General features: G+C 46.1%; 1 protein-coding gene across 1 annotated transcript; it reads right to left on the reverse strand.

Annotated features, from left to right (window-relative positions):
• Positions 1-13,027: 13,027 nt before the first annotated feature.
• Positions 13,028-18,615, reverse strand: LOC141021247 (uncharacterized). The gene is made up of 2 exons (XM_073496439.1): positions 16,044-18,615; positions 13,028-15,930 (listed from the first exon to the last, which is right to left on the reverse strand). The coding sequence occupies exon 1, from the start codon at positions 18,014-18,016 to the stop codon at positions 16,964-16,966; it is 1,053 nt and encodes a 350-aa protein (XP_073352540.1). The 5' UTR covers positions 18,017-18,615; the 3' UTR covers positions 13,028-15,930; positions 16,044-16,963.
• Positions 18,616-25,415: the final 6,800 nt, after the last annotated feature.

The raw sequence follows: 25,415 nt of genomic DNA on the forward strand, positions 1-25,415 counted from the left end.
CTGATTGTACATTGAAAACAGCAGCAGCAGCAACCAGGGTGGGGGTGCAACAGAAGCAGTAAGCAGGCCAGAAGAGTGAAGACGCAGCTCTCTCTTCCAAACCAAACATCAGCCATCATTACAAAAGGGCTACCAAAAAAGAACAAGTGTATGCATCAAACTAAATAAAGATCCTACTACACCAAGTGTACGCATCTAACTAACTGGCTCAGTTAGACGTTACTATTTATTAAGCTGTGGAGATTGGCTGACGACTTGAACCAGATGGGTGCCTGACGGGGGAATCTCCAGCCAGCAGGTCGAAGTCTGATACTTGCGACCCTCTCTCCTACTTTGGGCTGCAGAGCGTGGTGGCACATATCAGGGTATGGTGCATGCAGAGACGCATGGTACGCTGTGTACACACAATTTTGCCTGATGAACGAAACCGCGCTGCCATCATGATCCTTGCCGTTGGTTATCTCCTGGTTAATCGGATAATTCAGTCCAACAAACAGAGAGCGTGTACCAAGGCTACTTACCAGCCTCCAGTCAAAAATTCCTGAAGGCCCAGAGAAGCTGGGATCCTGCTCAAAGACCTTGCAGCGACTGTGATTATATTCCACGAAACAACACGTCTGATACGTGCGAACGATCATCAATCTTTCTCCGTCGTCTGATCGAGCCAGGAACCACCTGCAACTGCCATGCCGCTTTTCTTTGAAAGGTTCTGGGATTAGGAAGGGTAGGGACACTAGGCGGCCTACAACATCATATCAAGTTGGAGTCAAATAAAAAAGGGCTCTTGATTTAGTCAATCTTAAGAACAGCATGTTATGAGCATGAATATTTTTTCAGCAAATGTTGACAGTAATATAAGCAAGCCATCATGATATCATAGGAAAATAACATACTGCTGTAACAGCCATTTGTAGCGATGACTGGAGTAGGCCAGCAATACGTCCAGCCATAGAAGGAGTCGACAGCGTAAATGAAGCCCTTGTGTTCAATGGCATCAGAGAACCATGGAGGATGTATGATCCTGCGATGGACGTGCAGCCACTTACCGCAGTGACCTGTCAGATAGGTGAGACCGCGGTTGAAGAACGCAATTAGCCTGAAGTCTTTATAATTCGCAGATCTTGTGGGCACTTGGCAGATTACAACCTTGAGCAAATCAAACTTGTTATCATGTTGGCTACTGTAAGATTCCGAGTATTCTGGGCCACGGTGCCAAAGCAGTGCAGTGTTAATCAAAGGAAGGGGGATCAATCGCCGGGTGTAGACCTCCACGAGCATCCAGCTGCCGCGACCGTCGACGAGCACCATCCAAGATGTGTTCATGCCGACCTAGTACATACCGTTAATGTAGTTGAGGCTGACGGGGATCGGATCACAGTCAAGGGGGTTGATGCTCGCCACCCTACGATCGTTATGCTGCGTGACACGCCGTTTCTGAAGATCAGGCAGCATCAGCAAGCAAGGAGCTGGCTTAAAAAGCTCCGGCCTGAGGGCTTTGAGTAAACGATATAGCCCCGACGAGCACGCGGCGAGCGGCATGGTACTGAGATTGTCCACACGCGAAACAATGAGCTTGATTACCTCTGTGGGGAGCGAATTCCAGCCACTCTTTCGGCGGACGCTGCTCGGTTCTGCCATTGTTAGCGGGGATGGAAGATTGGACGAGATTATGTGCGGACAAAGATGGAGAAGCGAATATGTGTTGCGGGAAGTGGATAGGTGATGATGACTACAGCACGCCGCTTGACTTACGAGACACATACCAGCAGCGTAGGGTCATGTCGATGCCAGACAACTTGCTTGAGTGATCACAGTACTGGTACTCCCTACAGTGTTATGCCCTAACTTGCTTGAGTAGAGTAGTAGCCACGCCATTACACGACAACTTTCACATGCAACGTCGAAAACCTTTGGAAAGTAGCATCATACACGGTAAGTAGACAGATGAATCTCATCTGGGAAACTGCAGAAGTGGAAGGCGAATATTGAGCAGTGATGTTGAATGTCCTTGCAACTTTAGGCCAGTGGCTATGGATAATTGCCCGCCCAACCTGCGTCCTCTTCAGGAAGACTTCAATATTGTACCATGGGTCTTGCACGAATACCTTCCTCGCCTTTTGATCATGCAGGTGGTTTGAGAGGTAATCATCGATGAACTGCTTTGAAAAGTACCGAAAACAAAGATGTGCATAAATCGCTGTTATAAATTTTGAAATGGCACAAGGGGTAAAAACATGGTAAAAGAGTTAGTACCATCCTATAGTTGACTGATATCTTCTTCATTGTGCAAACAAAGATCTTTCTGTTATTTGTCGCAAGTTTCTTTATCCTAACAATCTTTCTGAGTTTCCTGACTTAACTGATATTCATTGACATCTCATTTCCCCATATGCAAAATGGGTCGAATAGTGGGTCTAAGCCTCTGACAGCAGGACCTACATGTGCAAGACCAAATTGTAAGAAACCTAAATATTAGAATGATTCCTGCAACTGCACAATAATGGGCTATTAGCGAAAGGACCATGCATGAGCAAACCTCGATGGTAAACCGCGGTGCCTCCCATTGTTTCCCTGCAATACATATAAGGAAGATCTTGATCAGGTTAACCGAGAGTTGCCATACTATCAGTAGAATATGTATTGAGTACAGCCAAATTCAATTTATTTCTTACTTGCATAACAATACGAAATTGTACCCACAACAAATGAAAATCAAATTGCAGCAGAACAAATGAACCAAAACAGTTAAATGAGCACGACATTGCAGAATAGAACATATACTAGAAGATAAGACAGTTAATGAAACCAGGAATGCTTGAGAACAGTACTATGAAATGTAACAATTGTTGGACCAAACTATTAACCGAACATTACATTTCAGAATATCAGATATCATATTAACATTACAGAGGACAAATCACTAAAAGGCTTTGGCGGGTGGCCTCGAGAAAATAGCACGAACTGTATTTTAATGTAGACAACCGTGTGGCGGTGTCGATGGTGGCCTCGAAGAGGAGGTGCTCCTCCAAGATCTGGCGGTCGGCACGCATGGCAGCCATAGCAACCTTGTTTGCGCGTGCGGCCGTGATTTGCTTATCCGCTGCCATATGCTAGTGAGATCCACGTTATAGTGCGTGCAAAATGGTTGTGGGAGGTGCTTAATTGGAGGACTAGGCCCGTGATTTGGGCAGAAGGAGTGGCGCCATCGGTCGGGGCATGTGGGATGGGGAAGGAGGAGGATGGTGTGGGTGGGGTGTGGATTACCTTACGATATCAATGAGGCCGCACAGCAAGAAGAAGGGTCGTCGGTGTGACGCCCCCGATTCAATCGTACACTAATCATACACGCAGATATGTAAGATCAAGATCAGGGACTCACGGGAAGATATCACAACACAACTCTACACACAAATAAAACAACACAAGCTTTATATTACAAGCCAGGGGCCTCGAGGGCTCGAATACATAGCTTGATACACAAGAAAGTCAACGGAAGCAACAATATCTGAGTACAGACATAAGTTAGACAAGGATGCCTTAAGAAGGCTAGCACAAACATCAACGATCGAAAAGGCAAGGCCTCCTGCCTGGGACCTCCTAACTACTCCTGGTCGTTGGCGGTCTCCACGTAGTAGTATCGGTCGGCGGTGGCATCTGGCTCCAGGGATCCACCAACTGGTTGCAACAACCGGAAATAAGAAAGAAGGGGGGAAAGGAGTAGCAAAGCAACCGTGAGTACTCGTCCAAAGTACTTGCAAGCATCAGATCTATACTAAGTATGCATTGGTATCAAATGGAAGGGTTGTATCTGTGGACTGAACTGCAGAATGCCAGAATAGAGGGGAAGGCCTAGCCTATCGAAGACTAGCATCTTCAAGCAGCTCCAAGCATATTGCAGCATGTAGAAGAGTAAAGAATAGCAGTTTATATTTAACAAACATGTTGTAACATTAACGCCCAGAGATCCTTCCTCGACTCCCTACGAGAAAGCAATCCCAGGGCCACATATCCATCACATGTCTCAAGTATCCATTTCTAGTTATATAAGATCAGGATACAAGTCTGAACGTCCATTACCATGGACACGGTATTCGAATATATATCTTCCCTGCAGGGGTGCACCACGTTACCCAACACGCTCGATCACTCTGGCCGGACACACCTTTCTGGGGTCAATGCCCGGCCTCGGAAGATCAACACGTATCAGCCCGACCTAGGCTTAGCAGAGAGGTCCCCGCCGGTCTACATCCTAAGTGCCCCGGGGTCTTGGCCCCATCGCCCGTTGCACTCCGCACCGTTGCGAGCAGGGTCGATACCAGCACCGCCTCGGATGGCTAGCACGATCCGACCGTGCCGCAATGCTGAACTGGACGTCTGACAAAGCATCGGCTGATACTGCGATGTCGAGGCCCATGTCTATTCTCGTGTGGTGGTTAGTGCGTAAAGGCCAGAGGCCAACTCAGAACAAATACCCAAACCTGTTAGTGCAATGGGGGCTCGCGGAGATGAGCAGAGACTCACGATAATGTGACCCCGTTGCCCCGTCTCATGGACTTACGGCAAGGGCCCAGACTGCCTGGCTGTGCCACATATAAAACTCGCGGTTGCTCCATAGGCCCGCCCAACTTTCACATCAACTCGCGGGTACCCCTCAGGGCCGACCCGACTTCAACAATGGTCTCAAGTAAAGTCCGGGTAACCGTGTGTCCAAACATCAAGGGGAAAACCCGAGGAATCACCCCCGGTGAATTCCACTCAATGTAATCATCAAGGTGAACGTAAGAGGAACCACCCTCGAGGTTCACACTTGAGGGGTTGCACGAAAGAGCCGTATCGAGAGTGGTGAAGGAGGAACCACCCTCATTGGCCACGACCAAATAGCTACACTATAGAGTTGTCATCAGGAGTGCGTTGTGAGGTCTAACCCACGACACTCGATAGTAGCTCTGCACAGTCGAGCATCAAAAGGGGCATGATGTGATGTGAGGTGTCGGGCTCTGGTTGTCGATCACGTTGATCGAGTCGTCGATGATGAAGCAGGGGCAACAAGGACAAGGTGGGGGCCACTGATGGATCACTAACCAACCTATACTAAGCAGTTTAGGATAAGCAGGTAGGTAACAATAGCAGGTTACAAAAGCAGGCTATGGATCAGAATAGGACCAATCAATTACAGTAGCAAAATCTAATGCAAGCATGAGAGAATGGAATGGGCGATATCAGGATGATCAAAGGGAGGGCTTGCCTGGAAGCTCCGATGAAAGGGAAGAAGAGTCATCGTCGACATAGTCGATCACAGGGACAGCATCAGTCTCGGGGGCTACCGTAGTGACGAGGGGGAAGAAACAGTAAATACAGAGCAAACAAGTGCATGCCATGACAATAAGCAGCACTAGGCGTGTTCTAACGCGATGCTACACAATACCGACGAAGGGGGAAAACATCCGAGAAAGCTTTCCCGAAGTTTGGCATTTTCGGACAGATGAAACGGTGGGGAACGGTTGCACGTTCGCTATGCTAGGGACGTGTGGCAGAAGAACGGACTACGTACCCAGATTCGTCTCGTCGTTCTGAGCAACTTTCATGTATAAAACTTTTTCATTAGAGTTACAAATTATTTTCTATGAATTTTAAATTTTTAAAAGATTTTCTAATTTTTTGGAATTATTTTAATTTGAAAATAAATTAATACGTAATTGCCAAGTGTACATAGAGAAGTCTACACAACAGTGGCTTTAGTGGCTGGCAGGTGGGGTCCAGTTGACTACCTAGTCAGCAGTCAACTAAGACTGTTGACTAGTCAAAGGGCCCAGGGGACCCACATGTCATTGACTGGGTTACCCCACTCAGCAGTTTGACTCGTCAATGGGACTAGTGGGACCCAGGTGTCATTCACACATATTTTAGTATTTTCTTTTTAAGTGGATATTTAGAGGAGGGGGTCCACCTGCCATAGGGTAGTAGGTAATCTAACTAGTAATTAACCCTAAACTAATTGAACATGGGGCCGGCCTCACACACACTGAACACACACATACGCTAATTACAAAGGGCCGGCCATACATAGCAGGGACATAGCCAGCCATCGGGTTGTGTTTGCCATGGCCTCGCGTGAGCTCAACGTGGTTAAGCAGCAGCGACAGCAGCTCAACGCGGCAGCGGCAGCGCAGCAGGGCATCAGCGACTAGCAGGTACCAAGGAGCATCAGCAGTTTCAGGCAGCAGCGGCAGCGCTACAGCAGAAGCAGTAACCGGCAGCAGCATAAACAACAGCGGCAGCAGCGCGGGCGGGCGCTGCTAGGCCGCGGCGGGCACACGCGCAGGCGAGGTGCAGGGCAGTAGACACACAACAGTAGGAGCAGCAGCGGCAAGTAGAGCAGCATCAGCGGCCGCGGGCGGGCGCAGGGCGCGGCCCGCAGAAGGAGCACACAGGAGCAGCACGAGCGCAGAGCCAAGCAGAGGCGCGTACGCGTATGCTGAGCTTCGGCCAAGGCAGCCGCTGGTTCATACAGGAGACTACGGAGACGGATCAAGACCAGGATGAGGGGGATTCGGAGGAGGAGGTCACGGCAAAACTATAGGGGAGGGCAGCGGGCTCGCGGGAGGCTCGTAGGTGGCGAATCGAGCGGAGAGGCGGCGACGACCGTGGCGGAGAAGACAGTTGGTGGCGATGGTTCAAGGGCATCCTGGCTTGATCTGATCCTCAGGACGGACAAAGCCAGCCGCCGCGGACCTCCTGGATGTTGACGTGAAGCTTGGGGAGGCACCGGTGCATGGCGACAACGACGACATGGTGACGGCAGCGGCGTCGGGCGCGAGTGGCAGAGGGAGAGGGGGCGCGAGGGAAAAGGGATTAGGGTTCAGTGGCACGAAGGAGGCCACGGGCTAGGTCTTATAGGCGCCGAGGTCGCCAGAGTAGTCGCCGGATGGTCCCCACGGCGATGGCCGGTGCCATGGCGGCCATCGGTGTTGTCCACGCCTCCTCTGTGAACAGACAAGGGGGGAACGGGGGCGCAGTGGGCCGTCCTGGTGGGAGGAGTTTCTTCGGCCGACTGGGCCAAGTGGCCCACGGGGGATTTCCTTTTTATTTTATTTTTTTGTTAGTGTTTTGTTTTCTTTTTATTTATTTTCTTTTCACAGTTTTATTTAATTTCCACAATATTTTAGTTTAGTTAAAATACAAAAGTAGTTTCTAAATTAGTATTAGTATTTATGCCGCTTCCACAAAATAACTTGGCACAAAATAAATTAGTTTAGAGTTTTTTATAAATTAAAAAGCATTTATATAATTGCCTTTAGCCACTATTTTATTCACAAAGGGCATTTAAACACTTTACAAAAGTGTTGGGTCACCACCATAATTAGTTATGGAAAATTTGCCACATGATAAACATTTTAGTTTGCATGTTGACAAAATTGAAATTTTGGTCTTGAATTGAATTTGAATTTGAATTAGGCCTTGGATCATATGAGGATTAGCAATAGTAATGTGATGACATGGCACCATTAACGAGGGATTACTGTAGCTTAATTATCCGGGCGTTACAAATCTCCTCCACTACAAGAAATCTCGTCCCGAGATTTAAGGGGTGGAGTAAGGGGGAAGACTCGGGAAGGATGGAGCTCAAACAAGATAGGTACCTGGGGGACTATCCCAGTGAACGTGGCATAGAGGCATCCGTTGAGTAGAAATTCAAGAAAGTCATCGGGAGCAAGGTAAGAAGGTGCGGTAAGAAGTTTCAACCGGGTAGGCAATCGTTCGTTGCCTGAAACAAAGGGTTTACGAGCAATGAGAATAAGTATGGCGTCTGATACCAGAATAGATCACTAGGAAGGTGGCTCGTGATATACATACCAAGCCAAGCGCGAGGAACAATTTTGGAAGACAGGGATGTACAGGAGTCAGGTTTTGATCTTGTGGAACGATGGGTTATGAGCCCACCATGTGAGTTAAAAGTAGGAAGGGCGCTGATAGCAAGGCATGTCAGAGCATAGACTGTCAATTATGTTGGCAACAACGTTGGTAACAAGGGCGAGGGACGAAGAGAACCATTTTCCTGCTTGCAAAGCGAGGCGAACCAATAGGCAAAGTTCTCGTCCATCGGTGGCTACCGGAATGTCATCAACAATAGTAACAAGGTCTTACTGACAGAGTTTGTACACCGAGGTGTTTACATAAGCAGGGAATTATCACTGCTTAGATATGTTAGGTTAGAAGAAAGGTTAAACAAAACAAAGAAAAGAAAAGTGTAGACTCGAATCAGTTATCAGTGTTCTCGAGTGTCTAACAACTCAGAATCCGTCGAAACTAGGAACGGCGAGAAATAACAGTTGATGAAGAACTCATATAAAGTTATGTAGTTCCGTGATATTTTCGAGATACCAGAAGGTAATACTCGAAGGTAGAACCGGATAGAGGTTGGACAGATGAAAAGATCTGAAGAAGACAAGTATTTTAACTTGTCTAAGAAATGGTATAAACATGAAAAATATGGCCGGAACCACGGTTGCAAAGGACCAAACATAGATACAAGATGAACTTATCACAAGGGGATTAATATTATTACAAGAAGCTTCCATGATAAGTTCCACATCGGGTCCATGGGCATGAACACAAAGGCTCAAGGTCGGCTCCCACTGCTCTAATACACAACTTTCCATTCACTTCTCGCATTCGAAGAAGTTGTAGTGTTGAAATTTTACCTGACGAAAAGCCAGTAGAGTATAACCTGCATAAGTTTTGAGTTCACATGGATTTAGGGAAGACATGAATTCAACCCATCGGGGCATATTAGGAACATATACCACAAACTTCAGGAGTAAATATCTCAAGCTCGGGAGTAGAGCATGGTTGAGGAAGCAGAGGATACAATTTACCAAAGGCATTATGTATCTGAGGAAAGGCTCACAAGGTTACTGAATATGAAGGACGTTGTCGGATAAATCCCAACAAAGGACCTAGTGGTCCACAAGGAATCTAATGTGAGTATCGATACTTCACCAGAAGAAAGAACGAATGTAAGGATATCACACTATAGAAACAACCGACTAACTCAAAGCTCAAATGCAATGGAATTATGAATTCCAAAACAAGGGATCAGGAGCAGAGGCTTTGATCATAGACAAGTAAGTTGAATAGATATAGATTGACAATCAATCAAGGTTTGATTTGTCGAACACCAACTCATGTCAGGGGTGACGTTTGAGCCAAAGGGAAGAATTCTAACTGTGATTGATGATTGCAAGCATTCACAAACATATCGAATCAAATGTTCAAAATAACATGACAAAGGATACTACTGAATATTGTCAGACATATGGAAAGTATCCATAATGCAAGCAGACAGGTATTTGCAGAGCAATAGTTGGAGAGGATTATCGAAAGATCGGATAGTATTCCAAAGTATCTTGTGAATCACTTGAACAACTGTGGATGAACGGATACTCGGCAAGTGCGAGTAACTATCCGTGGGGGTATTCATGCGGCAAGGAACTGCAGGGCGGTAAGCATAAAGGATTCTCGGAACATCGAAGAGTATTTCAGGACATCTTGTAATAACAAGAGCAACCAGGGATGAAGGTATGAACGATACTGTAGGTAGTTATTCATAAGGATTTAACGATGGTAGGGATCGCAACAACGAAGGGTACAAGGGTCTTGGGAAAACATCGGAGAGTATCTTCAGAACCTTCTGGTGCACCAAGCAATCATCTGGAGTGAGGGGCTCTCCGGGAGAAAGTATTTACGAGAACCTAGAGTTAGAGTTAGCAAAATCACTTAACCCGAATAGAAGAGAAGTCAGATTTCCAGCGTATAGACAAGGAATAAAAGATCCTAATACCACGCGATGGCGACGTGGGCACGTAAGCCACATAGCCAAGTTAGTAAAAGGATTTTTTTAATGACTAGACTCAACTTCGGCCAAGGAGTTGGAAAGGGGGATCCTATAGGCAGTCGGCTCTGATACCAACTTGTGACGCCCCCGATCAATCGTACACTAATCATACACGCAGATGTGTATGATCAAGATCAGGGACTCACGGGAAGATATCACAACACAACTCTAGACACAAATGAAATAACACAAGCTTTATATTACAAGCCAGGGGCCTCGAGGGCTTGAATACATAACTTGATACACAAGAAAGTCAGCGGAAGCAACAATATCTGAGTATAGACATAAGTTAGACAAGGATGTCTTAAGAAGGCTAGCACAAACATCAATGATCGAAGAGGCAAGGCCTCCTGCCTGGGACCTCCTAAATATTCCCTGTCGTCGGCGGTCTCCACGTAGTAGTATCCGTCGGCGGTGGCATCTGGCTCCAGGGATCCACCAACTTGCAACAACCTGAAAGAAGAAAGAAGGGGGGAAAGGAGCAGCAAAGCAACCGTGAGTACTCATCCAAAGTACTCGCAAGCATCAGATCTATAATAAGTATGCATTATTATCAAATGGAAGGGTTGTATCTATGGACTGGACTGCAGAATGCCATAATAGAGGGGAAGGCCTAGCCTATCGAAGACTAGCATCTTCAAGCAGCTCCAAGCATATTGCAGCATGTAGAAGAGTAAAGAATAGCAGTTTATATTTAACAAATATGTTGTAGCATTAATGCCCAGAGATCCTTCCTCGACTCCCTACGAGAAAGCAATCCCCGAGCCACATATCCATCACATGTCTCAAGTATCCATTTCTAGTTATATAAGATCATGATACAAGTCTGAACGTCCATTACCGTGGACACGGTATTCGAATATATGTCTTCCCTACAGGGGTGCACCACGTTACCCAACACGCTCGATCACTCTGGCCGGACACACCTTTCTGGGGTCAATGCCCAGCCTCGGAAGGTCAACACGTTGTAGCCCGACCTAGGCTCAGCAGAGAGGTCCCCGCCGGTCTACATCCTAAGTGCCCCGGGGTCTTGGGCCCATCGCCTGTTGCACTTCGGGTCGTTGCGAGCAGGGTGGATACCAGCACCGTCTCGGATGGCCAGCACGATCCGACCGTGCCGCAATGCTGAACTGGACGTCTGACAAAGCTTCGGCTGATACTGCGACGTCGAGGCCCATGTCTATTCTCGTGTGCTGGTTAGTGCGTAAAGGCCACAGGCCAACTCAGAACAAATACCCAAACCTGTTTGTGCAATGGGGGCTCGTGGAGATGAGCAGAGACGCACGATAATGTGACCCCGTCGCCCCTTCTCATGGACTTACGGCAAGGGCCCAGACTGCCCGGCCGTGCCACGTAGAAAACTCGCGGGTGCTCCACGGGCCCGCCCGACTTTCACATCAACTCGCGGGTACCCCTCAGGGCCGACCCGACTTCAACAATGGTCTCAAGTAAAGTCCCGGTAACTGTGTGTCCAAACATCAAGGGGAAAACCTGAGGAATCACCCCCGGTGAATTCCACTCGATGTAATCATCAAGGTGAACATAAGAGGAACCACCCTCGAGGTTCACACTTGAGGGGTTGCACGACAGAGCCGTATCGGGAGTGGTGAAGGAGGAACAACCCTCATTGACCACGACCAAATAGCTACACTACAGAGTTGTCTTCAGGAGTGCGTTGTGAGGTCTCACCCTCGGCACTCGATAGTAGCTCTGCAGAGTCGAGCCACAAAAGGGGCGTGATGTGATGTGATGTGTGGTGTCGGGCTCTGGTCGTCGATCACATTGATCGAGTCATCGATGATGAAGCACGGGCAACAAGGACAAGGTGGGGGTCACTGATGGATCACTAATCAACATATACTAAGCAGTTTAGGATAAGCAGGTAGGTAACAATAGCAGGTTACAAAAGCAGGCTATGCATCAGAATAGGAGCAATCAATTAGAGTAGCAAAATCTAATGCAAGCATTAGAGAATGGAATGGACGATATCGGGATGATCAAAGGGAGAGCTTGCCTGGAAGCTCCGATGAAAGGGCAGCAGAGTCGTCGTCGACGTAGTCGATCACAGGGCCAGCATCAGTCTCGGGGTCTACCGGAGAGAAGAGGGGGAAGAAACAGTAAATACAGAGCAAACAAGTGCATGACATGACAATAAGTAGCACTACGCATGTTCTAACGCGATGCTACACGATACCGACGAAGGGGGGAAACATCCGAGAAAGCTTTCCCGAAGTTTGGCATTTTCGGACAGATGAAACGAAGGGTGACGGCTGCATGTTCGCTATGCTAGAGACGTGTGGCAGACGAACGGACTACGTACTCGGATTCGTCTCGTCGTTCTGAGCAACTTTCATGTATAAAACTTTTTCATCCGAGTTACGGATTATTTTCTATGAATTTTTAAAATTTTAAAAGATTTTTCTAATTTTCTGGAATTATTTTAATTCGAAAATAAATTAATACGTAATTGCTAAGTGTACACAGAGAAGTGTACACGGCAGTGGCTTTAGTGGCTGGCAGGTGGGGTCCAGTTGACTACCTAGTCAGCAGTCAACTAAGACTGTTGACTAGTCAAAGGCCCAGGGGACCCGCATGTCATTGACTGGGTTATCCCACTCAGCAGTTTGACTGGTCAATGGGACCAGTGGGACCCAGGTGTCATTCACACATATTTTAGTATTTTCTTTTTAAGTGGATATTTAGAGGAGGGGGTCCACCTGCCATAGGTTAGTAGGTAATCTAACTAGCAATTAACCCTAAACTAATTGAACATGGGGCCGGCCTCACACACACCGAACACACACATACGCTAATTACAAAGGGTCGGCCATACATAGCAGGGACATAGCCAGCCATCGGGTTGTGTTTGCCATGGCCTCGCCTGAGCTCAACGTGGTTTAGCAGCAGCGTCCAGCGACGGCAGCTCAACGCGGCAGCGGCAGCGCAGCAGAGCATCAACGACTAGCGGGCAGCAAGCAGCATCAGCAGTTACGGGCAACGGCGGCAGCGCTACAGCAGAAGCAGTAACCAGCAGCAGCATAAACAACAACGGCAGCAGCGCGGGCCGTGCTGTCAGGACCCGACACTGGATCTATGGACTAGAGAACATGTATGTATGATTTAGACAAGGAATTTGGGAGGAAATCCCCAAATCAAGAGGGCTCGTATTTATTATGCTAGGGTTGATGTATGTGTGTTCTAGCAATCAGGCAGAATGGGGAATCAAAAACATGTTCGCTCAGCCACATCCCGGCTGTTATATAGGCTCACTTGCCGAAGTGACTAAGTAACTGAGTTAACTATAAGTAAAGAAGATCTCGGCCGTCGAGTGAGGATTTAACCCAAGCGATCACAGCCGTTGGATATCCACGAAGCGTTGCCGGACGAGCTCCAATTAACTGAATGTTGATACTTCTTCAGGTTCAGATATCTTGGGCGTGACATTGCCTCCCCCTAAGATGCAACCTGTCCTCAGGTTGTTGTGGAAGAACTGGTCCGCCAAGCTGTGGTGGTTTGTTTGAAAAACTCCGGAAACGTGTGCTTGATGTAGTCTGCATCTTCCCAAGTGGAGTCTTCAGGAGCTAAATTTTCCCACTGCACGAGCCACTGTACCACTGGTATGTTCTTTCTAGGGATCTGTCTGACTTGAAGCACAAGAAGTGGTGCGGCTCTCAAAGTGACGTCCTGGTTAACCACTGGAAGATTTGGGCTGGGTATGGATTTAAGCTCCAAATGTTGTTTCAGCTGGCTGACATGAAACACAGGATGTATCTTGATATGCTCTGGGAATTGGAGTTTGTATGCTACCTTGCCAATTCTCTGTGTGATCATGAAGGGGCCATAATACTTGTGATGTAACTTGAGAGCACCTCGGAACCCAAATGCTGCAAGCCTGTAGGGTGCCATCTTTAAGTAGACCATATGTCCTACTTGGAACTCCCTTTCTGATCTTTTCAAGTCAGCTTACCTTTTCATGCGTTCTTGAGCTTGTGTCAAGTTGTATTTCAGCTAGTCCAGAGTGGCTTGTTTAGATTCCAAGAAATCCCTTGCTTCCAAGTCTTCTGGTCCAGGTATTGCCAATTCACTGATGAGAGGAGGCGGAAAGCCATACATGGCTTGGAAAGGGGACATTTTGAGGGATGTGTGGTGTGTGGTATTATACCAGTATTCCGCAAGAGATAGCCAGGACATCCATTTGTTAGGCTGATCAGTGGTCATGCACCTGAGATAAGTCTCCAAACACTAGTTCAATCTCTCTGTTTGCCCATCATTCTGTGGGTGGTAAGATGAACTATATCGCAGCTCCACTTTGAGTGCTTGGAAAATGTCTTTCCACACTTTACTAGTAAAGATCTTGTCCCTATCTGAGATAATGAGCCTTGGAGAACCATGCAGCTTAATGACATTGTCAATAAAAGCTTGGGCCACTGTTTCAACTGAATAAGGGTGAGGTAGAGGAATATAGTGGGCATATTTAGTAAACGTGTCCACTACAATAATATGACTTCCATGCCCTGTGATTTTGGTAGCCCTTCTATGAAGTCCATGGAAACATGAGCCCAGGACATGTCAGGGACGGGTAGTGGTTCTAGCAGACCAGGAGAAAGGTATTGTTCATGTTTGGATCTTTGGCAGATAGAGCAGTGAGCTACAAATGTGTCAGTATCCTTCTTGAGGCCAGGCCAATAGAAGATTCCTTTGATTCTATGATATGTAGCTCGCATGCTAGAGTGACCTCCTACAGGGGAAGAGTGGAGAGCATTGAGTAGTTTCTGCCTGAGTTGATTATCGTGCCCCACAACTATTTTTCCTTGATATCTCAGGATTCCAGAAGAAAGGGTGTAATCCTGATGTTCCTCATTGTTCCGTAGCAGTAATTTTTCCATGATTGGTTTCAGAGTAGTGTCATGGATATAGCTTTGTAGCAGATCTTGTGCCCAAACTGGAGTAACTTGGGACATAGAGTTGAGAGAAAATTTCCTCGAAAGTGCATCTGCTACTCTGTTCAGGACTCCTCTTTTATATTGGATAGTGAAATCAAATTCAAGCAATTTCATCATTAACTTGTGTTGGATGCCCTCTGTAAGTTTTTGGTCAGTAATGAACTTCAGGGACTGTTGGTCTGTCTTTATGATCAGCTTGTTTCCGAGGAAATAGTGCCTCCACCTCTTGAGAGCTTCAATAATTGCAAGAGCCTCTTTTTCATAAGTTGATAGTGCAGCATTAGTGGGACATAATGCTTTACTATAGTAGGCAATTGCCCTGCCTTGTTGAAGCATTACAGCCCCAATGCCAGTACCAGAGGCATCAGTCTCCAGAATAAATGGTTGCTCAAAATCTGGTAGAGCCAGTACAGGTGTTGTAATGAGAGCTTTTTTCAGGGCCATGAAGGCGTTTTCCTTCTCGTCATTCCACTTAAATTGTCCTTTCTTCAATGCATCGTGGAGAGGCCTGCAAATCATGCCACAGTTCTTGATGAAACGCCTACAGTAGCCAGCTAGTCCCAAAAAACTTCTGAGTTGTGTAATAGTAGTTGGCGTTTTCCAATCAGAAATGGCAGAAATCTTCTTAGGGTTTGTAGAGAGTCCCTTCCCAGAGATCACATGTCCTAGGTACTCCACCTTTCGTGTGTCAAACACACACTTGGACAATTTGGCAAATAATTGATTTTCCTTAAGGATTTGCAAAGCTATTTCCAAGTGTTTGATGTGCTCCTCTAAAGTCTCACTAAAAATGAGTATATCATCAAAAAAACTAGTATGAACTTCCTTAGATGCTTGCCAAAGATCTTGTTCATTAAAGCTTGGAAAGTGCCTGGGGCATTTGAGAGGCCAAAAGGCATTACCAAGAATTCATAGTGCCCAAAGTGAGTCCTGAATGCACTTTTGTGTATGTCTGATTTTTTCATCTGTATTTGGTGATACCCTGACCTCAGGTCCAATTTGGAGAATTTTTTTGCCCCATGTAGCTCATCTAGCAATTCTTCTATGATTGGAATGGGGAACTTATTCTTGATTGTTTGAGAATTGACTATCCTGAAATCAATACAAAGTCTTTGTGTAGTGTCTTTCTTTTGTACCAGAATTGTAGGAGCAGCGCATGGACTTTGACTTTCTCTGAAAATATGAGCTCTTAGTAATTGTCTGACCTGATGCTCCATTTCTTTCTTCTGGATTTGTGACAGTCTGTATGGTCTCATTTGAGATGGTACAGACCCTGGTTTCAGGGGTATTTCATGGTATATTTCTCTTTTGGGAGGTAGCTCAGTGGGTTCCGCAAATACAGTTTCATAATTCGTAAGTAATTGTGTTACTTCTGCTGGTATAGTGTTATCTTTGTCATGTTCCAAGTGCAGGTTGCCCTTTGAATGACATAACCACTGACTGGTTTCTCCAACATTTTGTTCATTTGCTCAACAGGGATTTCCACAATGTTGTTCATAGGAATGCAGGTGGGGAATTCAGTAACTACTCCCTCTTGTGTGATAGCAAAAGTATTTTTGGGGAGATCAAAGGAAATTGGGCTGTATTTAGCCATCCAATCATAGCCCAGTACTACTTCATGACTTGGCAGAGATAAAATCCTGAAATTGTGCTCAAACTATTGTTTGTGCAGATTGAATTCACAATTCGGTACTAGGGCTTTTGACTTGAGAATTCCTCCTCCTGCTACAGCAATGTCTCTTGTAGGGGTAGGTAGTAAGTTGCAGTTGGCTTTGATTGCAAAATCTTGGTCCATATATGAAGAGTTACTGCCAGAGTCTAACAGAGCTACCGCTGCTTTGCCCCCTATAGTCACAATGACAGTAGGTGTGTTGGTAAAAGTAAACGCTCCACTAGCCTCTGCAGATATATGCATGGTGTGCTCCCTTTCTTCAGTTTCTTCAAGGGCATTTTCCTGCTGTATTTCCTCTTGGGGTGTTTCTTCAGTATCAGAGACTTCTTCTTGCATTAAGTGCACATTTGGGATAAGCCTGCATTTGTGGCCTGGGATCCACTTGTCTCCACATCTCCAACATTCCCCTTTTTTCTCAATTGATGTTGTGATTGTGGACCAGGGTCAGGAGGTTTAGGCAGAGGTGGTATTGGGGACAGAGCTTGTCTTTTTTGGAGGGTGGGAAGGTTCCACATCTCTTGCCATCCAATATGCTTCAGTTACAGATGAAGGTCTGGGAGGCCTTAGCTGATATTTGATTCCACCCCGAAGGCCATTGACATAACACCGCACAAACCACGTTTCAGACAAAGTGGGGTTTTCATATTGGACATCTGCCATAAGATCTTCAAAGATTTTGGTGTATTCCTGGACTGTTTGACCATGCTGCTTAACATTATTGAATTTCTCTGTTAAATCATAAGAACCAGATGCTGAGAATCTGTGTACAATCTGCTCTCCAAATTCATTCCAAGTGAGTTTCTGTTTGAGTAAGCCTGATCTTCTAAGCCAGACATCAGCTTCTCCCACAATATGCAGTTGTGCCAGTGACACTTTATACTCTTCAGGTGCTCCTGCCATTTGGAAGAACTTGTTGCTTTGCCTAATCCAACCCACTGGATCAGTGCCATCAAATTTTGGGAAGTCCATTCTAGGTCCCTTCGTCATTGATTTGATGAACTGTGCTTTCATTTCCTGCTCATAGGTTCTGTAATAACCTTGCCACAACTGACTCTCACGGTTGTTAATATGCTGGTTAAACACAGGAGTGTGGACAGGCCTGGAAGTACCTGCAGGAGGAGTTGGACCTTCTGTCACTTGATCTTGATCTCTCTGGTTGTGGAAACCAGGAGGCTTGGTGACATTTATTGGGGGTAGCCTCTGCATAAACACCTCCTCACAACTTCTGGTTTGTTCTTTTTCTTTTTCCAGTTGTGCTCGAAGCAAAGCATTACGATTCTCTTGTTCCAGCAAGGTAGGAGATTTTACTGGTGCACTAGTGCCTATATCAGTTGTTTTCTCTCTGTTTCTGCCAGGTGGATCTGGTCTAAGTGATTTCAAGACTTCAGTCATCACTGATAACTGTAATCCTATCTCTGAAACAGATTTTTGAACATCCTCCACTGCTACTGACATGAGATCTTGCTTCTGCCCAATGGTACGTACCTCAGTTTGGAGTACTGTCATGTCAGATCAAAGGGATTCAGTCTCCTTCTGATTGTCAAGGACCTCGGATCTCATAGCTAGGAGATCCTAAATATCAGATTCTTCCATGGTGCCCTTGATGCGACCCATCATGAAGGAAACTGGGCAGAGATTTGCTTGGTTGTTACCTAACAGAGATGCCGCTGGAAAGTGAGTCGAGGAACTGTGCCGCCGCCAAAACGGTGTACAGATCGGAGTCGCGGTGGGATTTTACGCCCAAAGAAAAGTTCCCCGGCAACCCTGCGAACCAGTCGATCTACACCCGAATATTTGGCCGTCGCCTCCGCCACGCTCGCCGCCGATCTGACACTGCCGCCGCCGCGCGAAGGGAGGGAGAGGTGGGATTTTACAAGAGATCTCAACCACTTCCGCCCCCACGACCCGAATAGCCTCCGAGGAAAATTTCTGGCTCTGAATACCACTATGTCAGGACCCGACACTGGATCTATGGACTAGAGAACATGTATGTATGATTTAGACAAGGAATTTCGGAGGAAATCGCCAAATAAAGAGGGCCCGTATTTATTAAGCTAGGGTTGCTATATGTGTGTTCTAGCCATCAGACAGAATGGGGAATCAAAAAACATGTTCGTTCAGCCACAGCCCGGCTGTTATATAGGCTCACTTGCCGAAGTGACTAAGTAACTGAGTTAACTGTAAGTAAAGAAGATCTCGGCCGTCGAGTGAGGATTTAACCCGAGTGATGACAGCCGTTGGATATCCGCGAAGCATTGCCGGACGAGCTCCAGTTAACTGAATGTTGATACTTCTTCAGGTTCAGATATCTTGGGCGTGACACGAGCGTTGGTAGGCCACGGCGGGCACACGCGCGGGCAAGGCGCAGGGCAGCAGACGCACAGCAATAGGAGCAGCAGCGGCCAGTAGAGCAGCATCAGCGGCCGCGTGTGGGCGCAGGGCGCCGCCCGGAAAAGGAGCACACAGGAGCAACACGAGCGCAGAGCCAAGCAGAGGCACGTAAGCGTATGCTGAGCTTCATCCATGGCGGTCGCCGGTTCGTACAGGAGACTACGGCGACAGATCGAGACCGGGATGAGGGGGATTCGGAGGAGGAGCTCACGGCGAATCTGTAGAGGAGGGCAGCAGGCTCGGGGGAGGCTCGTAGGCGGTGAATCGAGTGGAGAGGCGGCGACGACCATGGCACAGAAGACAGTTGGTGGCGACGGTTCGAGGGCATCCTGGCTCGATCTGGTTCTCGGGACGGACGAAGCCAGCCACTGCGGACCTCCTGGACGTCGACGTGAAGCTTGGGGATGCACTGGTGCGCAGCGATGACGACGACGCGGTGACGACAGCGTCATCGGGCGGGAGTGGCAGAGGGAGCGCGAGGGAAAAGGGATTAGGGTTCGGTGGCGTGAGGGAGGCGACGGGGTAGGTCTTATAGGCACCGAGGTCGTCGGGGTAGTCGCCGGATGGTCGCCACGGCGATGGCCGGTGCCGTGGCGGCCATCGGTGTTGCCCACGCCTCCTCTGTGAACAGACCAGGGGGAACGGCGGCGCAGTGTGCCGGCCTGGTGGGAGGAGTTGCTTCGGCCGACTGGGCCAAGTGGCCCAGGGGGATTTCCTTTTTATTTTATTTTATTGTTAGTGTTTTGTTTTCTTTCTATTTATTTTCTTTTCACAGTTTTATTTAATTTCCATAATATTTTAGTTTAGTTAAAATACAAAAGTAGTTTCTAAATTAGTATTAGTATTTATGCCGCTGCCACAAAATAACTTGGCACAAGATAAATTAGTTTAGAGTTTTCTATAGATTAAAAAGCATTTATATAATTGCCTTTATCCACTGTTTTATTCATAAAGGGCATTTGACCACTTTAAAAAAGTGTTGGGTCACCACCATAATTAGTTATGGAAAATTTGCCACATGATAAACATTTTAGATTGCATGTTGACAAAATTGAATTTTTGGTCTTGAATTAAATTTTAATTTGAATTAGGCCTTGGATCATATGAGGATTAGCAACAGTAATGTGATGACATGGCACCATTAACGAGGGATTACTGTAGTTAATTATCCGGGCGTTACAGTCGGCGAGGAGGCGACGTTGCAAGAAGAGGGTTCGCCGGCGAGGAGGCGGCGCTGATACGTCCATTTTACATCATGTTTACCTACTGTTATTCATGATGTTTTTATCCCTAATAATGCTTTTTAGAGTAATTCTAATGCCTTTTCTCTCATAATATGCAAGGTACACACAAAGAGGGAGAATTCCGGCAGCTAGAAATCTGGACCTGGAAAGGCTACGTCAGCCACCTATTCTGCACAACTCCAAATGAGCTGAAACTTCACGAGGATTTTTTATGGAATAAATATGAAATACTGGAGCAAATAACCACAGGAGGGGGCCACCTGGTGAGCACAAGACACCAGGGCACACCTGGCCCCCCAGGCGCGCCCTGGTGGGTTGTGCTCAGCCCAGCCCACCTCCGGTGCCCATCTTCTGGTATATAAGTCATTTTTACCTAGAAAAAAATAAGAATATGACTTTCGGAGCGGAGCACTGCCGTCTCGAGGCGGAACTTAGGTAGGAGCACTTTTGCCTTCCGACGGAGCGATTCCGCCGGGGAACATCCCTTCCGGAGGGGGAAATCATCGTCATCACCATAACCAACAACTCTCCCATCTTGTGGAGGGCAATCTCCATCAACATCTTCAACAACACCATCTCCTCTCAAACCCTAGTTCATCTCTTGTGTTCAATCTGTGTACCGGAACTATAGATTGGTGTTTGTGGGTGACTAGTAGTGTTGATTACATCTTGTAGTTGATTACTATATGGTTTATTTGCTGGAAGATTATATGTTTAGATCCATTATGCTATTTAATACCCCTCTAATCTTGAGCATGTTTATCACTTGTGAGTAGTTACTTTTATTCTTGAGGTCACGTGAGAAATCTTGTGAATTTGATATGTGTTTGATATTTTGATACTATGTATGTTGTGATTCCCTTAGTGGTGTCATGTGAACGTCGACTACATGACACTTCACCATATTTGGGCCTAAGGGAATGCATTGTGGAGTAGTTATTAGATGATGGGTTGTGAGAGTGACAGAACCTTAAACCCTAGTTTATGCGCTATTCCATAAGGGACTGACTAGATCCAAAAGTTTAATGCTATGGTTAGAATTTATTCTTAATATTTTCTCGTAGTTGCGGATGCTTGGGAGGGGGTTAATCATAAGTAGGAGGTTTGTTCAAGTAAGAACAGCACCTAAGCACCGGTCCACCCACATATCAAATTATCAAAGTAGCGAACACGAATCGAATCAACATGATGAAAGTGACTAGATGAAATTCCCGTGTACCCTCAAGAACGCTTGATGTTGCTTGAAGCTACGTCGGTATTTCATCAAAGAGGAAGGGATGATGCAGCACAGCGGCGGTAGGTATTTCCCTTAGATATGAAACCAAGGTTATCGAACCAGTAGGAGAACCAAGCAACACAACGTAAACAGCCCCTGCACACAGATAACAAATCCTTGCAGGCCGACGTGTTAAAGGGGTTGTCAATCCCTTCCGGGTACGGCGCCTCAAGATAGGCAAACAGACATGAGGTAAAATTGTAGTAGATTGATAGATCGAACGGCAATAAAATAAATAAGAATAAATTGTAGCAAGGTATTTTTTGTATTTTTGGTTTAATAGATCTGAAAATAAATGCAAAGGAAAAGTAGATCGCAAAGGCAAATATATGAGAAAGAGACCCGGGGAACGTATGTTTCACTAGTGGCTTCTCTCGAGAAAAATAGCAAATGATAGGTGAACAAATTATTGTTGGGCAATTGATAGAACTTCAAATAATCATGAAGATATCTAGGCAATGATCATTATATAGGCATCACGTCCAAGATTAGTAAACCGACTCCTGCCTGCATCTACTACTATTACTCCACACATCGACCGCTATCCAACATGCATCTAGTGTATTAAGTTCATGGAGAAAAGGAATAATGCAATAAGAACGATGACATGATGTATACAAGATCTATCTATGTAGAGATAGACCCGATCGTTTTATCCTTAGTAGCAACGATACATACGTGTCGGTTCCCCTTCTGTCACTGGAATCAATCACCATAAGATCGAACCGACTACAAAGCACCTCTTCCCATTGCAAGATAAATAGATCAAGTTGGTGTTTGTGTACAAAAGTAGGGGCACTCCTTTTTACCCATTTACTTGTGCACGGGCAGTCAGAGCCACGCCCACGACCACACTGAGCAGAGCAGAAGAGAGGAGCCGGAGCACAAGGCGACCAGAGGCAACGCCAAGACCAGAGACATAAAGAGCAAGAGGGCGAGGTGGACTCCCTCGGCGAGACCCTTGCCGGGGCAGCCTCTGTAGCTGTCACGCCCAATATGCGATACTATCCTAAAGAGACTCGAAGGTCCTACCAAGGATAGAACCGCATACTGACACGCTTTTGCAAGGTGGATATCATTACATCAACATTACATAATAGAAGGGGGTACATACAAGGCATACAAATGCCGCAAGAATACATCAATACATCATACATAAGATCAACATCCGACTACGGATGAAACACAAACAGAAGCTCAAACGACATCCACCCTGCTAGCCCAGGCTGCCGACCTGGAACCTATCCCCTGATCAAAGAAGAAGCAGAAGAAGAACTCCAAAACAAGTAACATCGCTCTCGCGTCATGATCATCGCAAAACATGTACCTGCAACAGGTGTTGAAGTAATCTGTGAGCCACGAGGTCTCAGCAATCCCATTACCATGGGTATCAAGACTAGCAAAGCTTAATGGGTAAGGAAGGGGTAAAGTGGTGCGGTAGCAGCAGCGACTAAGCAAGTATGGTGGCTAACATACGCAAATAAGAGCGAGAAGAGGAGCAACGGAACGGTCGTGAAGCTAGCAATGATCAAGAAGTCATCCTGAACTCCTACTTACGTCAAACATAACCCAGAAACCGTGTTCACTTCCCGGACTCCGCCGAGAAGAGACCATCACGGCTACACACACGGTTTATGCGTTTTAATTAAGTCAAGTGTCAAGTTCTCTACAACCGGATATTAACAAATTCCCATCTTCCACATAACCGCGGGCACGGCTCTCGAAAGTTTATACCCTGCAGGGGTGTCCCAACTTAGCCCATTATAAGCTCTCACGATCAACGAAGGATATTCCTTCTCCCGGGAAGACCCGATCAGTCTCGAAATCTCGGTCTACAAGACATTTCAACAACGGTAAAACAAGACCAGCAAAGCCGCCCGATGTGCCGACAAATCTCGATAGGAGCTGCACATATCTCGTTCTCAGGGCACACCGGATGAGCAAGACATCGGGTTGGCATAGACCCTGGTTGCCCAGGGGGCGCCAGACATCGCTCGGTTTGGACCAGCACTTGGAGAAGCACTGGCCCGGGGGAGTTAAAATAAAGATGACCCTCGGGAGCGCGACTCCCAAGGGAAAAAGGCTAGGTGAGGCAAATGTAAAACCAAGGTTGGGCCTTGCTGGAGGAGTTTTATTCAAAGCGAACTGTCAAGGGGGTCCCATAAATCACCCAACCGCGTAAGAGACGCAAAATCAAGGAACATAACTCTGGTATGACGGAAAGTAGGGCGGCAAGAGTGGAACAAAACACCAGGCATAAGGCCGAGCCTTCCACCCTTTACCAAGTATATAAATGCATTAATTAAATAAGAGATATTGTGATATCCCAACAAAGTCCATGATATCCATGTTCCAACATGGAACAAACTTCATCTTCACCTGCAACTAGCAACTCTATAAGAGGGGCTGAGCAAAAGCGGTAACATAGCCAAACAACGGTTTGCTAGGAAGGGTGACAAAGGTTAGAGGTTGACATGGCAATTTGGGAGGCTTGAAGAGCAAGTGATAGGTAGCGCAGCATAGCGATAGAACGAAGCAACTAGCATAGCAATGATAGTAATGAGATCCAAGGTTACGGTCATCTTGCCTGAAATCCCGCTAGGAAGAAGAACGAGTCCATGAAGAAGATGAAGCCACGAAGACGAACGAATCCTCACGATCGCAACGAAACAGGAACTAACGAGAAGGAGCACAACCGGAAGAAGCAAACAACACGGTAAACACTCAACACATAAACAAGACATGATGCTCAACCAAGTATGATGCATAACAAGGCTACATAAAGCTACTCATGGCAAGATATGATGCATACAAGAACAACACATCAAAGCAAGTTTAAATGAGGCCGGAAACAACATAGATCAATTCCGGTAAGTCCTCGTATGCAAATTTCGAAATTGGTACAGATCTGAATAAACCTTATGTTCAATTTGTTAAACAGAAAGTTAAGATGCACCAAGATGATCTACACGAAATTCTAGTCAAGTTACATATAAAGTTCATTAAATTCGGAGCTACGGCCTAGAAGATATGAGCAAAACAAGTTAAACATGGCATTGATGCAAAATGAATTCAAACATCAAACGAACACCTCAGAACAAGGATGCAGCAAGGTAATATGAAACTACATGCAAACTAAGCAAGTTTCATATAGAGCATGCTCAAAACGGAGCAACGGTGCAACACATACACTCCAAACAAGATATAGCAACAATCTGTCCAAAACAGCAACTAGGCATATTGCAAACATGAAAACAATATGCTACAGCACCTCAACGGGAAAAAAAGGCATGGACATGTACAGGTAAAGCATGACAAAACATGAACACTGAGATATCTCCAGAAACCACTAGAACATGCTCAAAAGGACATGGCAAGATTGCAAATAATAACAGATTCACAGATTTGGCAGAAAATCACTGGACATGGCAGAAATAACATCAGGTTGCTATGTTTAGAGCTATCAAACAACATGCTACGGGAATATATCATGGAAAAAAAAGGCATGACATGAATCTACTAATTGCACAGAACAAAGTTCCCTTACTGATCACGAGCCAAAAAGGCACAGAAGATATGATGGCACCCATGTAAACATAGCAAGTTTCATAAACAGATTCAGATTTGGCAGAAAAACTGAGCATGGCATAAACAGAATTATGAAGGCATCTTTGCGAGTTCAAATCACTCATCCCCAAGTATCTCATGGCATTTGAAGAAATCCAACAGTAAGATGGCATAATTAAGAAGTTAAGAATGGCAAGAGCAAGTTCATAGGGTGCATGTATCACTAGCAAAACATATGGCAAAACTGAACTTAATGTTAACAGGCTGACAGCAACATTATTTAGCAAGTTTGGAGCATGATAACAACAAGCTACAGCAGGCTACAAATGCAAACCAAGGCATGGATGGATATAGCATAACATGAGTAACAAAACATCCTTAGGGAATATCTCCAGATTATGCATGGAACTCATAGTAGCAGCAAGTT

This window comes from Aegilops tauschii, chromosome 4, assembly GCF_002575655.3.
Source record: "Aegilops tauschii subsp. strangulata cultivar AL8/78 chromosome 4, Aet v6.0, whole genome shotgun sequence".
NCBI classification, from domain to species: domain Eukaryota; kingdom Viridiplantae; phylum Streptophyta; class Magnoliopsida; order Poales; family Poaceae; genus Aegilops; species Aegilops tauschii.